The sequence below is a fragment of the Symsagittifera roscoffensis genome, chromosome 4, assembly GCF_963678635.1.
Source record: "Symsagittifera roscoffensis chromosome 4, txSymRosc1.1, whole genome shotgun sequence".
NCBI lineage: Eukaryota > Metazoa > Xenacoelomorpha > Acoela > Convolutidae > Symsagittifera > Symsagittifera roscoffensis.
Genome location: NC_087065.1, coordinates 70,397,072 through 70,411,340, shown reverse-complemented (window position 1 = coordinate 70,411,340; position 14,269 = coordinate 70,397,072). Strand labels below are relative to the sequence as shown.

The following is a 14,269-nucleotide window of genomic DNA, read 5'->3' as shown; positions in this document are numbered from 1 at the left end:
AATTTAATATTTCATATTTCAGGTCAGATATGTGATCGTGTGCGCAATCAGCATCAATGTAGTTTTCTATCCATTCTATTTTTTCCACACCTTTAGTATAAATTGATTCTTCGATCTAATTAAGGAGAAAAAAAACAGAAAAATAGAAGTTCAAAAATGTCGGAAACTGTGGGTATGAAGCCTATTCAAAATGGGCAAATGTACCGACAAATATTCGAGGCTGAAGTTCAACTAGTGAACAGTTTAGCCACTTCAAAGGCGACTCGCCGACAGAAGAGACTAGAAAACGAGGATGTTTCCAGAGTACAGGCCAGTAATATCCATTACAAAAAAAAGCAATTTTTGGAATTGCAAAAAAATAAGACAGACAGAATTAATCTTTTCATTTTGATATAGTTTTGCATTTTCAATGCAACGAATACACTTGTTACATAAATTCTGTCACAAATTAGCTATTTTAATTAAAAATTTAATTTTTTGAAATTTTTTTGAACTATTCTGTAATGTTTTTGAATGATTTTTGTTAAAAATTTGATTTTTAATTTTAAACGGACATTACTGGTGCAGGCTAAAAAACTAGAGGGGGACAAACCTGTGGTGAATAATGCATTAGTGGGCATGGATGAGCGACAGAAGACATGGGCGACATCTATGCCGAATGACTGGAAGACCGAAAACCCTGTTTTGAAAAGGTCATTTTTATACCAGTTATTTTTTTTGTAAATTTTGATGATATTAATCGTTTTTTTATCAGATTTTTACTGAGTAGACAGTTTTTATTCCTCAATTTATTTTGGGCTGATATGAGGCATTTGGTGAACTGGTTGAAATGTCTGGCGATGATTTCTGATGAGTTTTTGGCTGAAAATGACGGAATATTTGAAGTTAGCCTGTTTTTTCCCATCCAACAGCTTTCAACTTTTTGTCGCCGAATTTTGTCTATCAACTGTGAAAATACTTGATGTCTTGAGTTCAAAATTCAAAAGATATTTACCCTATCTTCTTTTCATGGCTGAGTGGTTAGTGTGTGAGACTCATAATCTCTCGGTCGCAGCAGGTCGTAGGTACGAGTTCGAGATGTCGCCGAATTTTTACTAATTCGAAGCTTATTTTTTGTTGCACTTTTTAGAACTCTAGAGCTACTGGTTGCTGTGTTCTCACTAGTTTTTGCGAAACACAGCTTCGCCTCTCTGTTAATACTTTGCTCTGTGCGTTCATCACTTTGTACTTTATATAGCGTGTAGGGGGATGATTTTCATTTTTTTTCAAGCGAACCTTACTGCATAGACCTTAAAAGGCAGTCGGATTTTTCAGGGCTTCGCCCTGATAAAAGCTTTTTTGTTGCTTCTTTTGATGATATCATTTGTGTTTGCCAAAAACGGCTTGACTCGTTATTTTTCCTCAGACTCGCAGACACGTTGAAGATTTTTCTTGAGATACGATCAGCCTTGTCTCAGTTTCAAATTGGTAAAACCTTTTATGACCGAAGTATCTGTGCTGAATTATAGACAATTGAACATTGGTTTTCATTCAGTTTCTTGAAAATAGTTAGTTTCTTGAAATATCCAAGATCCTTTGAGTCCAAAGACACTCGATTTGTTCCACTCAATTTTGACGACCATAGGGAAAAACTAATTGGGGGAAGGGGGCAGTGAGCTTTTATATCAAAACTGTATCAGCCGTAAGTCATATTTTCAAAAAAAACCAGAAAACCTTTTTCAGTGTCGAGAAATAGTTAGCTGATCAGACTCAAATTTGGCGAAGACTCATTGACATTTCATAATTTGGCATTTCACATTCATTTTTCGCACGTTCAAACTCATTTATGCACATTAAATCATATAAACTGTTGGTTAGTATACTGTGAGAGATTCTATAATCAAATAACAAAAACTTAGAAAAAGGCTTTTTTCAAAAACTTTTTTTTCAGGTAAAAAAGGTAATTTGAAGGAACAAATCGTTTTTTTTGGGTTTTTTTTTGACAATGATAATGGGGGTCGCTAGGTTCTGTCTACTGATGCTGTGACTGTGTTTGTTTTTTTTTCACGCTCAAAATTATATTTATGTGTTTTGGCTTTTGATTTTTTGGCGTTGAAGTTTATTTTGGCATTTTGATCTTCGATTTCTCTTAAGTTCATTTAAAATTACTCGCTAAAGAGAATGAATGTTAAGCTCTCCAATAACGAAATTGCAAATAGTGCAGAAGTTGAGCTTTACTTTATTTTTCAAAAATGGGATTTATCTTCGAGATTTTCCCGTGGAACTGAAAAATTACCAAATGATCCAGTGTTCTCAAATTATTTTATTTATTTTGATAAATATTGCCAATCAATAACGATTGTTGTTATCAAGTAATTTTAAAATGAATCAGTCCTACGTTAAAATAAATTTCAAAATCATCGGTCATTAATTTTGTTTCCTAGAGTTCATTCAAGCTTTTCAATTTTGAAACCTAGCTAATTCAAGCAACTGGTGTTGTAAACGAAATGTTCAAAAAAATTTGATGCGACTTAACTTAACAAATTTTTATTCAGCTTAATTCAGCTTGCTTCATAAGATAAATCTTTGCCATATTTTCGTTGACTATATTGGTTACATTGATCTGAGTTCAACTTTTGCCTAGAATTGCCGGATTTGGTGAATTGCATTTTTTTAAAAAACCTTCAGTATTTTTCTAATCCTCTCATTTTTTGTTGATCAAAGTCTAAAAATATGAAAAGAGTGGATGACTGCTGTGCAAGTAGCACAAAAAGTTTTGATCACATTAATAAGAATTACTTGTGTAAAGCAATTGTGTAAGCAACCATCATTTATGTAAAGCAAACACTAGACGACGTATCTCAAAAATACGATCCAAATAATGAGTTCTTTGCTTTAATACGAGCAGTTGACTTTTTTTTCCACCTTTTGAGGTTTCAAAATTGAGTTTTCTTTATTCCATTTATCATCAACCTTGCAATCGATGTTGTATAATGCACCAGAAATTGCATTTTTATTCAATTTTCTTTGTGAAAAAGTCGAAAAAAGATGCAAAATTAATCTGATAAATTTGAAGAAGATTATACAAGAAAAAACTGAAGCTATCAATTTTCTAACTGGAAACGGATTGTTACATACAGATAGGTGCTGTGTTAAATTTGAATCTGCAAAATAATTTCATTTAACTGGGGAAAAAATTCAATGGTTTTGTAATAAAAGAAGTGCAGACATCAATAGCCAACCGAAAAAAAAGAAAACTGCTTTTCATGGCACATCTATCAGACAGCAAAATCACATTAAACTTCACTGTTGGGCAAATGAGTACACAACTGTTGCATGTTGCCAAAAAGAGTTACAGATATCTTCTACATAAGTGATTTTTGGTTGAAACAACTACTTAAGAGAGGCATGTTCGCAAGATAATTTAGCTAATCTTTTAAAAACTGACGGTGTTGACGAAGCCATAGAGATGGACGGGAGTTTTTTGAAAGAAAAAGTATAAATGTGCGCATGCTGTCGAAGAGCATTAGATTTTGAAGAATTTGTAGAGACACGTATGAATCCTCCCCACTGTATGTTTTTCTAACCGCATTTAAGAACTTTGCTTCCAATATTTGAAGCAACAATTCGAAAAGGAACTCAGATCAATTCTGATAAAAGGAAAAAATTATTCAAAAATCGATCAAACATCAAAAGTTATTGCCTAATTTATTACTTTGCTATTCTCGAAATTTATTTGTACTTGACTTTATATGTGCTGAATGATTTTCGAAGATAATTTTTTTAAAATTTTTTTCATCTGTAAAAGCAATCACTACACCATATACCTCAAAAATGCTATTCAAATAATCGAGTTTTTGCTTTAATACGAGCAGTTGACTTTTTTTCCACCTTTTGAGGTTTCAAAATTGAGTTTTCTTTATTCCATTTATCATCAATCTTGCAATAGATGTTGTATAAGGCACCAGAAATTGCATTGTTATTCAATTTTCTGCGTGAAAAAGTTGGAAAAAGATGCAAAATTTATCTGATAAATTTGAAGGAGATTAGACAAGAAAAAACTGAAGCTATCTTTTTTCTAACTGGAAACGGATTGTTACATACAGATAGGTGCTGTATTAAATATGAATCTGCAAAATAGTTTCATTTAACTGGGTAAAAAATTCGATGGTGTTGTAATAAAAGAAGTGCAGACATCAATAGCCAACTGAAAAAAGAAAACTGCTTTTCATGGCTTACCTATCAGACAGCAAAATCACATTATACTTTACTGATGGGCCAATGGTAAAACACAACTGTTGCATTTTGCCAAAAAGAGCTAGAGATATCTTCTACATTAGTGATTTTTGGTTGAAACAACTACTTAAGAGAGGAATGTTTGCAAGAATTTTTAGCTAATCCTTTAAAAATTGAGGGTGTTGACGAAGCCGTAGAGATGGACGGGAGTTTTTTAGAAAGAAAAAGTATAAATGTGCGCATGCTCTCGAAGAGCATTAGGTTTTGAGGAATTTGTAGAGACACGGCTGAATCCTCTCCACTGTATGTTGTTCTAACGGAATTTTAGAACTTTGCTTCCAATATTTCAAGCAACAATTGAAAAACGAACTCATATCAATTCTGATAAAAGAAAAGAACATTCGAAAATCGATCAAACATCAAAATTAATTTGTTTTTAGTTGACTCTATGTGTGCTGAATAATTTTCAAAGACAATTTTTTTTAAAATTTTTTATTTTTTCTGTATAAAGCAATCACTACACCATATACCTCAAAAAATGCAAATCAAATAATCAAGTTTTTGCAGTTGGCTTTTTTCTCCACCTTTTGAGGTTTCAAAAATGAATTTTTTTAAATCCATCTAGCATCAATCTTGCAATGGATGCTCAAACTGATGTTGTATAAGACACCAGAAGTTGCATTGTTATCCAATTTTCCGCATGGAAAAAAATTGAAAAAGATGCAAAATGAGTTTGATAAAAATGAGCAACAATATACAAGATGAAGCTGACGCTTTCAATTTTCCAACTGGAAACGGGTGGCTAGATACAGATAGATGCTGTAATAATTGTAGATATTCAGTGTATTTTTATTTGACTGAGGAAAAAGATCGGTGGCATTTTAATAAAAGAAGTGCAAACATCAATATCTATATGAAAAGTAGAATCTGTTTTCCATAGCACATTTATCATACAGCAATTTCACATTATATGTTTACTGTTTGGCAAATGAGTACCAAACTGTTGCTTGTTGCCAAGAAGAGTAAGACATGTCTTCTACATAAGTCATTTTTGGTTGAATCAACTATTTAAGAGAAGTTTGTTTGCAAGAGTTTTTAGCCAATCCTTTAAAATTTAAGGGAGTGGACAAAACCGTAGAGATAGACGAGAGTTTTTTTCGAAAGAGAAAGTTTAAGTGTGCGCTTGCTGTCTAAGAGCAATAGGTTGCGAGGAATTTATAGAGACATGGCTGAATCCTCCCCTCTATATTTTTTTCTAGTCGAACTTAAGCAACCTTGATTCCAATAGTGAAAGGAACATTTCTGGTGAAAGTAAAAGTTTTCCAAAAGTCGATCAGACATCAAAAAATCTGGGCTTAGATTTTACTTTGCTATAATCGAAATATATTATTATTTGACATAATGTGTGCCGGATGATTTTTTAAAGATACTTTTTCTTTTTTTTTGTTAAAATTTTACTTCATCTGTATAAAGCAATCACTACACCATATACCTCAAAAATGCAATTCAAATAATCAAGTTTTTGCTTCAATACGAGCAGTTGGCTTTTTTCTCCACCTTTTGAGGTTTCAAAAATGAGTTTTCTGAATTCCATCCAGCATCAATCTTTCAGTGGATGCTCAAACTGATGTTGTATAAGACACCAGTAGTTGCATTGTTATCCAATTTTCCGCGTGGAACAAAAATTGAAAAAGATGCAAATTGAGGTTGATAAAAATGAGCAACAGTATACAAGATGAAGCTGACGCTTTCAATTTTCCAACTGAAAACGGATTGCTAGATACAGATAGTTGCTGTAATAATTGTGGATTTTCAGTGCATTTTTATTTCACTGAGGAAAAAGATCGATCGCATTTTATTAAAAGGAAGTGCAGACATCAATACCTAAATGAAAAGTAGTATCTGTTTTCCATAGCACATTTATCATACAGCAAATTCACATTATATGTTTACTGTTTGGCAAATGAGTACCGAACTGTTGCATGTTGCCAAAAAGAGTAAGACATGTCTTCTACATAAGTCATTTTTGGTTGAAACAACTATTTAAGTGAAGTTTGTTTGCAAGTGTTTTTAGCCAATTCTTTAAAAATTGAGGGATTGGACAAAGCCGTAGAGATAGACGAGAGTTTTTTCGAAAGAGAAAGTTTAAGTGTGCGCTTGCTGTCTAAGAGCAATAGGTTTTGAGGAATTTATAGACATGGCTGAATCCTCCCTTCTATATTTTATTCTAGTCGAATTTAAGCAACCTTGATTCCAATAGTGAAAGGAACATTTCTGGTGAAAGTAAAAGTTTTCCGAAAGTCGATCAAACATCAAAAGTTCTGGGCTTATATATTACTTTGCTATAATCGAAATATATCATTACTTGACATAATGTGTGCCGGATGATTTTTTGAAGATATTTTTTCTTTTTTGTTGTTAAAATTTTACTTCATCTGTGTTAAGCAAACACTACACGATATATCTCCAAACTGCAATCCAAATAATGAAGTCTTTGCTTTAATACGAGCAGTTGGCTTTTTTCTCCACCTTTCGAGGTTTCAAAAATGAGTTTTTTTTATTCCATCTAGCATCAAGTTTTCAGTGGATGCTCAAACTGATGTTGTATAAGACATCATAAGTTGCATTGTTATCCAATTTTCCGCGTGGAAAAAAATTGAAAAAGATGCAAAGTGAGATTGATAAAAATGAGCAACATTATACAAGATGAAGCTGACGCTTTCAATTTTCCAACTGAAAACGGATTGCTAGATACAGATAGATGCTGTAATAATTGTGGATCTTCAGTGCATTTTTGTTTCCTTGAGGAAAAACATCGATCGCATTTTAATAAAAGAAGTGCAGACATCAATACCTAAATGAAAAGTAGAATCTGTTTTCCATAGCACATTTATCATACAGCAAATTCACATTATATGTTTACTGTTTGGCAATTGAGTACCGAACTGTTGCATGTTGCCAAAAAGATTATGACATGTCTTCTAAATAAGTCATTTTTGGTTTAAACAACTATTTAAGTGAAGTTTCTTTGCAAGGGTATTTAGCCAGTCCTTTAAAAATTGAGGGATGGGACAGAGCCGTAGAGATAGACGAGAGTTTTTTCGAAAGAGAAAGTTTAAGTGTGCGCTTGCTGTCTAAGAGCAATAGGTTTTGAGGAATTTATAGACATGGCTGAATCCTCCCCTCTATATTTTATTCTAGTAGAACTTAAGCAACCTTGATTCCAATAGTGAAAGGAACATTTCTGGTGAAAGTAAAAGTTTTCCGAAAGTCGATCAAACATCAAAAGTTCTGGGCTTAGATATTACTTTGCTATAATCGAAATATTTTATTATTTGACATAATGTGTGCCGGATGATTTTTTGCAGATATTTTTTCTTTTTTTGTTAAAATTTTACTTCATCTGTATAAAGCAATCACTACACCATATACCTCAAAAATGCAATTCAAATAATCAAGTTTTTGCTTCAATACGAGCAATTAGATTTTTTCTCCACCTTTTGAGGTTTCAAAATTGAGTTTTCTTTATTCCATCTAGCATCAATCTTTCAATGGATGCTCAAACAGATGTTGTATAAGACACCAGAAGTTGCATTGTTATCCAGTTTTCCGCGTGGAAAAAAAATTGAAAAAGATGCAAAATGAGTTTGATAAAAATGAGCAACATTATACAAGATGAAGCTGACGCTTTCAATTTTCCAACTGAAAACGGATTGCTAGATACAGATAGATGCTGTAATAATTGTAGATCTTTAGTGTATTTTTATTTGACTGAGGAAAAAGATCGATGGCATTTTAATAAAAGAAGTGCAGACATCAATATCTATATGAAAAGTAGAATCTGTTTTCCATAGCACATTTATTTAACAGCAAATTCACATTATATGTTTACTGTTTGGCAAATGAGTACCGAACTGTTGCATGTTGCCAAAAAGAATAAGACATGTCTTCTACATAAGTCATTTTTGGTTGAAACAACTATTTAAGTGAAGTTTATTTTTAAGAGTTTTTAGCCAATCCTTTCAAAATTGAGAGAGTGGACAAAGCCGTAGAGATAGACGAAAGTTTTTTTGAAAGAGAAAGTTTAAGTGTGCGCATGCTGTCTAAGACCAATAGGTTTTGAGGAATTTATAGAGATATGGCTGAATCCTCCCCTCTTTATTTTGTTCTAACCGAATTTAAGCAACCTTTATTTCAATAGTGAAAGCAACATTTCTGGTGAAAATAAAAGTTTTCCGAAAGTCGATCAAACATCAAAAGTTCTGGGCTTATATATTACTTTGCTATAATCGAAATATATCATTACTTGACATAATGTGTGCCGGATGATTTTTTGAAGATATTTTTTCTTTTTTGTTGTTAAAATTTTACTTCATCTGTGTTAAGCAAACACTACACGATATATCTCCAAACTGCAATCCAAATAATGAAGTCTTTGCTTTAATACGAGCAGTTGGCTTTTTTTCAGCCTTTTGGGGTTTCAAAAAAGAGTTTTCTTTATTCCAATTGACATCAATCTTACAATGGATGTTCAAACGGATGTTGTATAAGACACCAGAAAATGCATTGTTATCCAATTTTCCGCGTGGAAAAAAAATTGAAAAAGATGCAAAATGAGTTTGATAAAAATGAGCAACATTATACAAGATGAAGCTGACGCTTTCAATTTTCCAACTGAAAACGGATTGCTAGTTACAGATAGATGCTGTAATAATTGTGGATCTTCAGTGCATTTTTATTTCACTGAGGAAAAATATCGATGGCATTTTAATTTAAAAAAATGCAGACATCAATACCCAAATGAAAAGTAGAATCTGTTTTCCATAGCACATTTATACAGCAATTTCACATTATATGTTTACTGTTTGGCAAATGAGTACCAAACTGTTGCTTGTTGACAAAAAGAGTAAGACATGTCTTCTAAATAAGTCATTTTTGGTTGAAACGAAGTTTGTTTGCAAGTGTTTTTAGCCAATCTTTTAAAATATGAGGGATTGGACTAAGCCGTAGAGTTAGACGAGAGTTTTTCGAAAGAGAATGTTTAATTGTGCGCATGCTGTCTAAGACCAATAGGTTTTGAGGAGTTTATAGAGACATGGCTGAATCCTCCCCTCTTTATTTTGTTCTAACCGAACTTAAGCAACCTTGATTCCAATAGTGAAAGCAACATTTCTGGTGAAAGTAAAAGTTTTCCGAAAGTCGATCAGACATCAAAAAATCTGGGCTTAGATATTACTTTACTATAATCGAAATATATTATTATTTGACATAATGAGTGCCGGATGATTTTTTGCAGATATTTTTTCTTTTTTTGTTAAAATTTTACTTCATCTGTATAAAGCAATCACTACACCATATATCTCCAAACTGCAATCCAAATAATGAATTCTTTGCTTTAATACAAGCAGTTGGCTTTTTTTCCGCCTTTTGAGGTTTCAAAAAAGAGTTTTCTTTATTATTGACATCAATCTTACAATGGATGTTCAAACGGATGTTGTATAAGACACCAGAAGTTGCAGTGTTATCCAATTTTCCGCATGGAAAAACTTGAAAAAGATGCGAAATGAATTTGATAAAAATGAACAACATTATACAAGATGAAACTGACGCTTTCAATTTTCCAACTGAAAACGGATTGTTTTATACAGATAGATGCTGTAATAATTGTGCATCTGCAGTGAAATTTCATTTAACTGAGAAAAAGTATCGATGGCGTTGTAATAAGAGAAATGCAGACATCAAAACTCGTCTTAGATACCCCCTTGAAAATTTAGGGAATTGACAAAGCCGTAGAGATAGACGAGAGTTTTTTTAGAAAGAAAAATTACAAATGTGCGCATGCTGTCAATGAACAATAGGTTTTGAGGAATTTGTAGAGACACGGCTGAATCCTCTCCACTGTATGTTATTCTAACCGAACTTCAGAAACTTTGATTCCAATATTTAAAGCAACAATTCAAAAAGGAACACAGATTACTGCTGATGAAAGGAAAAGTTATTCGAAAATTGATGAAACATCAAAAGTAATTTAGTCAACTGACTGTTAATCATAATCAAAACTTCAAAGCTAAAAAAAAATTTAGTTAAAGAAAATCGTTGAATATTTTCGAAGTTGGCACTTGAAAGTCATTGATAGCTAGCTTTCTTATGACTAATTTGAGTTGGATAATGAAATTATTTTTATCTTTTCTGGTTGTCCCGCTACTGGCTCTTTAAAGTTGAATTGGTTATTTTGTTATAAGAGTGATATAAAAAGTGTCAATTTCTTAAATTAATTGATTTACGTTTTAAAATTAGAATTGGTCACGTCTTTATCTAAACTTGCTCGTATTTCAATTAGTTTTTTTTTCTAGTTCTTGTACCATTTCCTAAGACCCCACTATGTTAGAAATTTTTAATCTTTGAATTCTAATTCAGAGACAGATTTTTTTGTTTCAATTTTGAACCATTCATACCGCACGAATGTCACATTTTTTTGAAAAAGTTCTCATAACTATTGATTTTCACAACGAACTGGAAAAAGCATTGATTAGACGTGTTCATTGATTAAACATCTAGTTTTGGATCTTCCTCGCCAACAAAATCATTGAAGTCGTCTTCTTTCTGAATCGGTCGGAAGGCGTCGCCGAAACTACCGTCTTCAAACAATTTTGAAGCTTTTGCTTTTTCTCTCATGTAATATCTTGTGTCATACGACATCAATTTTTCTTCTTCTTTCAAAGTCTCTTCAAAGTCCTCCTGAAGCATTTCAAAAGCCAGGCGGTTCTCTAGATTCTCATTGATTGATTTTCCAAATGACGTCATTTCATCTTCTGATGTTTCGTTGGCTGATTCCTCGAATAGCGGGCAACTCACGTAAGGTTTTTCAACGGGTAGAGACATGTTGCTTCTTTTGGGAGGCGATTTGTCTTGAGTGAATCCTAAATGACTGAATGCGGTAATTTTTTCGTCTCTCGGATCGTATTTCGCGTTGAGTCGGAACAAAACGAATCCGATTACAATCAGACACGAGGCAAGAGACATCGCTAAAATTGCTATTGTCATGCATTTTCGTTTGTTCGAAGGGTTTAACAGGGTTCCGTTATAGCAACAAAATCCAACATAGGTTGTCAAATTCTGAGAATTTTCGACCCCGTTTGAGTCGCAACAAGCTAACTCACTATCGTTAAAAGCTTCCTGAAAATCGATTCCAAGGCAATCGGATTCTTTGAAGCATTTTCCGTGTGGCAATTTTTTAGATTTTTCTGTCGAGTTCTCACTTGTTGATGTATTTTCGACTGAAATTGTTCTGTCCGAATTGTAATCATAGTCGAAAACGCTTCTATCATCGGTTAAATTGCTTTCTGCTGGGAGTTCTTTGCTGAAGTCTGGAGTGCTTGATTCGCCCAGTGCGCTGGGTAAAAATGGAAGCAGCAAAATGCTAATGAGCAGTTTTTTGATGACCATTTTTTTTTCAATTTCAAATATTTTTAAATTAGCACGTGATAAATTGTTCACATGAAAAATATTTCACGCATTGAAATAGATATGAAAACATTTGTATTTAAAAAATCATTTTTGACTTTCAAAAATTCTATTTGAAAATGACAGCCACTTTTGTTAAGTCAAAGGTCACTGTTAACTGTCACCGAGTTTGAAACGACAGATAAAAATAATTTTTTAGATACAACAATAGAACTGAAGAAATGTTTACAATTTAAGTTGGTTAATTTTGAATATCCTTTAGGAGATTTTCAGGGTCGATCTGCAGAAAATGGCTCTTTTCCAGTTCCCCCCTTTCAAAATACCGGGTTTTATGTTTGTTTTACGTGTTATTACGGCTAAATGCGTGATGTTACGCTGTAAAGAATGAAGAACAAATCTGTTCATAATTGTCAAGTCAATTCCCGAGGTGGTCAAATCCCGTGCGCTATGATTTTTAAGTGATCACCTTTCAATGTAGTTTCGAGTTTCGCTTTTGGCTCTTTTCCATTCTTCAGCCGCACATTTGATTTTAAGATTTGAAAAACTAATTTTACATTGTAATGATGTAATGAAGTTTTTCATGATGAAAAAACTAACTATTGGGAACATATTTGTTCTTAATACTTTGCACACGTAAGACAACAATGAAAACGGAAACTTTGAAATATGGGGGAAAGTGGAAAAGAGCCTCGATATCTCCCTTCGAACTAGCTTAAAACCCCTTTAACATAATTTTCATCATAATTTTTTTTCGATTATTGTCAGGTACAAAAGTGTAGCTCAGCAGAAAAGAGTGAAGGGACATATGATGTACAAAGACGAAGACGTGGTTGCGGCGTTGCCGGATGTTGTGGCGCCGGTGTCTTTCGACCCCAACTCAGCTGGGCGGGCCAGGACTTTGGTGCTTGTGAACAAACTGACTGAGGGACGCATGGAGAGACATAGGGCTGCGTTTGAAGACATGGAGCAGGAGGTTTCCTTATTAGGAAAGGTCAGCTTCCACAAAACACATCTCTTATTTCCAAAACAACTAATTTGACATAATATTTTGATGTAAAATGTACTTCATATTTGCAGTGGTTTTTGTTTTGAAAATACTATCTCGACAAATAAGTTTTTTTTTGAGCATTTGAAATCATAAACTCAAAATAAATTGGTTTTGAATGGTGCAAGGAAAAGTTTTTGGTTGCTTGTTCACAGTTGTCATCCTGCGTTTTTATCTTGAAACATCTCATATTCTTCGAAATAATATGCAAATGGTGTCGAAATTTTAATTATATAGGAGTCAGTTATGCGCGATGAAAGCCCCAGTTAACAGCGTGTGAATATTTAGAATGCCATTCCAATTGTGTAACCGTCCTCAACGCCGAGGGATTGCCATTTGGATCTTGTGCCTCTGATGCAAATGTTGGTTGCTCTTAGTATAGCGAATGAAATTCTACATCTCACCCAGCACATGACATGACTATATGGGCGGTCCCATTTTGATGCCAGACCATCTGCTAGTCGTTTGAGGAAAAACGTGAACTCCGGTGCCAAAACACCATCTATTGAAGTGACCAGTGGAGTGAAAGACATGTGCTTTTCTTCACAAGCTGGTCCATACTTATTTTTCTTCTCAATCTCTGCAGTTTTCGGTACATTCATGGGATTGCGGTTTTGGTAAGACGGAGCGTCAGTGTCTGTAACACGGATGTCGAACGACGCAGCCGACTGTCTATCCCAAACCCCACGAGCTGAAAGATCTGCAATTAGTGCCGGGGTTCCATTTTCTAGGTTCTCTTTTCACATCCTTCCACAAAAGTGAAGCAAGATCGCCCACTGCGTCTCTTATTTCGTTGTGTCGTAGTGTTACCAGTCCGCCCTTCTTGCAAGAAAGTGCATACTGTAAGTCAAAATCTTGTTGACATCCATCGCATCTCGAGAAAGAACGTTTGAGTGGTTTTCTGTACCTGACACATAGAGCGTCTCTGAACTCTGTTGCTGACAAATCAAAATTATCTTTCAACAAGGGCAGCGAAGTTAGCCACAAGGAACAGTTGTTGTCGATTATTCTCCGGATCGCTCGTTTCTGATCTGCTGGTAAAACTGCATGCATCTCATCGAGTTTATCTTTGTCCACAGCATTTTGTCTCTCCTCGTTGTTTTTTCTTGCTTCTCTCATCTTTGTTTTGTGTAGAGTTTGGTCGAAATCATCTTGGAGAAGGATCGAACTCACGAGACAGTCGGTTGCTTCACGTGAAGTGGAAAATGCTAGTTCGGCACCTTCTATTGGATTTCGCACACCTAGTCCCCCTCTTGACAGGAAGTGAATACAAAACATGAAGACATGGAGCAGGAGGTTTCCTTATTAGGAAAGGTCAGCTTCCACAAAACACATCTCTTATTTCCAAAACAACTAATTTGACATAATATTTTGATGTAAAATGTACTTCATATTTGCAGTGGTTTTTGTTTTGAAAATACTATCTCGACAAATAACAGATGAACAAGGAACAGATGAAAGCCCCAGTTAACAGCGTGTGAATATTTAGAATGCCATTCCAATTGTGTAACCGTCCTCAACGCCGAGGGATTGCCATTTGGATCT

General features: G+C 34.0%; 1 protein-coding gene across 4 annotated transcripts in view; it reads left to right on the top strand.

Annotated features, from left to right (window-relative positions):
* Positions 1-26: 26 nt before the first annotated feature.
* The window catches only part of LOC134845305 (coiled-coil domain-containing protein 180-like), a 95,624-nt gene continuing 81,381 nt past the window's right edge, over positions 27-14,269 (top strand). For all 4 annotated transcript variants that reach the window (XM_063862276.1, XM_063862275.1, XM_063862274.1 and 1 more), the window contains exons 1-3: positions 27-309; positions 568-692; positions 12,445-12,670. In XM_063862276.1, the coding sequence (XP_063718346.1) occupies positions 157-309; positions 568-692; positions 12,445-12,670 (504 nt within the window). In that variant the 5' untranslated portion in view covers positions 27-156. The remainder of the gene's footprint in view (positions 310-567; positions 693-12,444; positions 12,671-14,269) is intronic.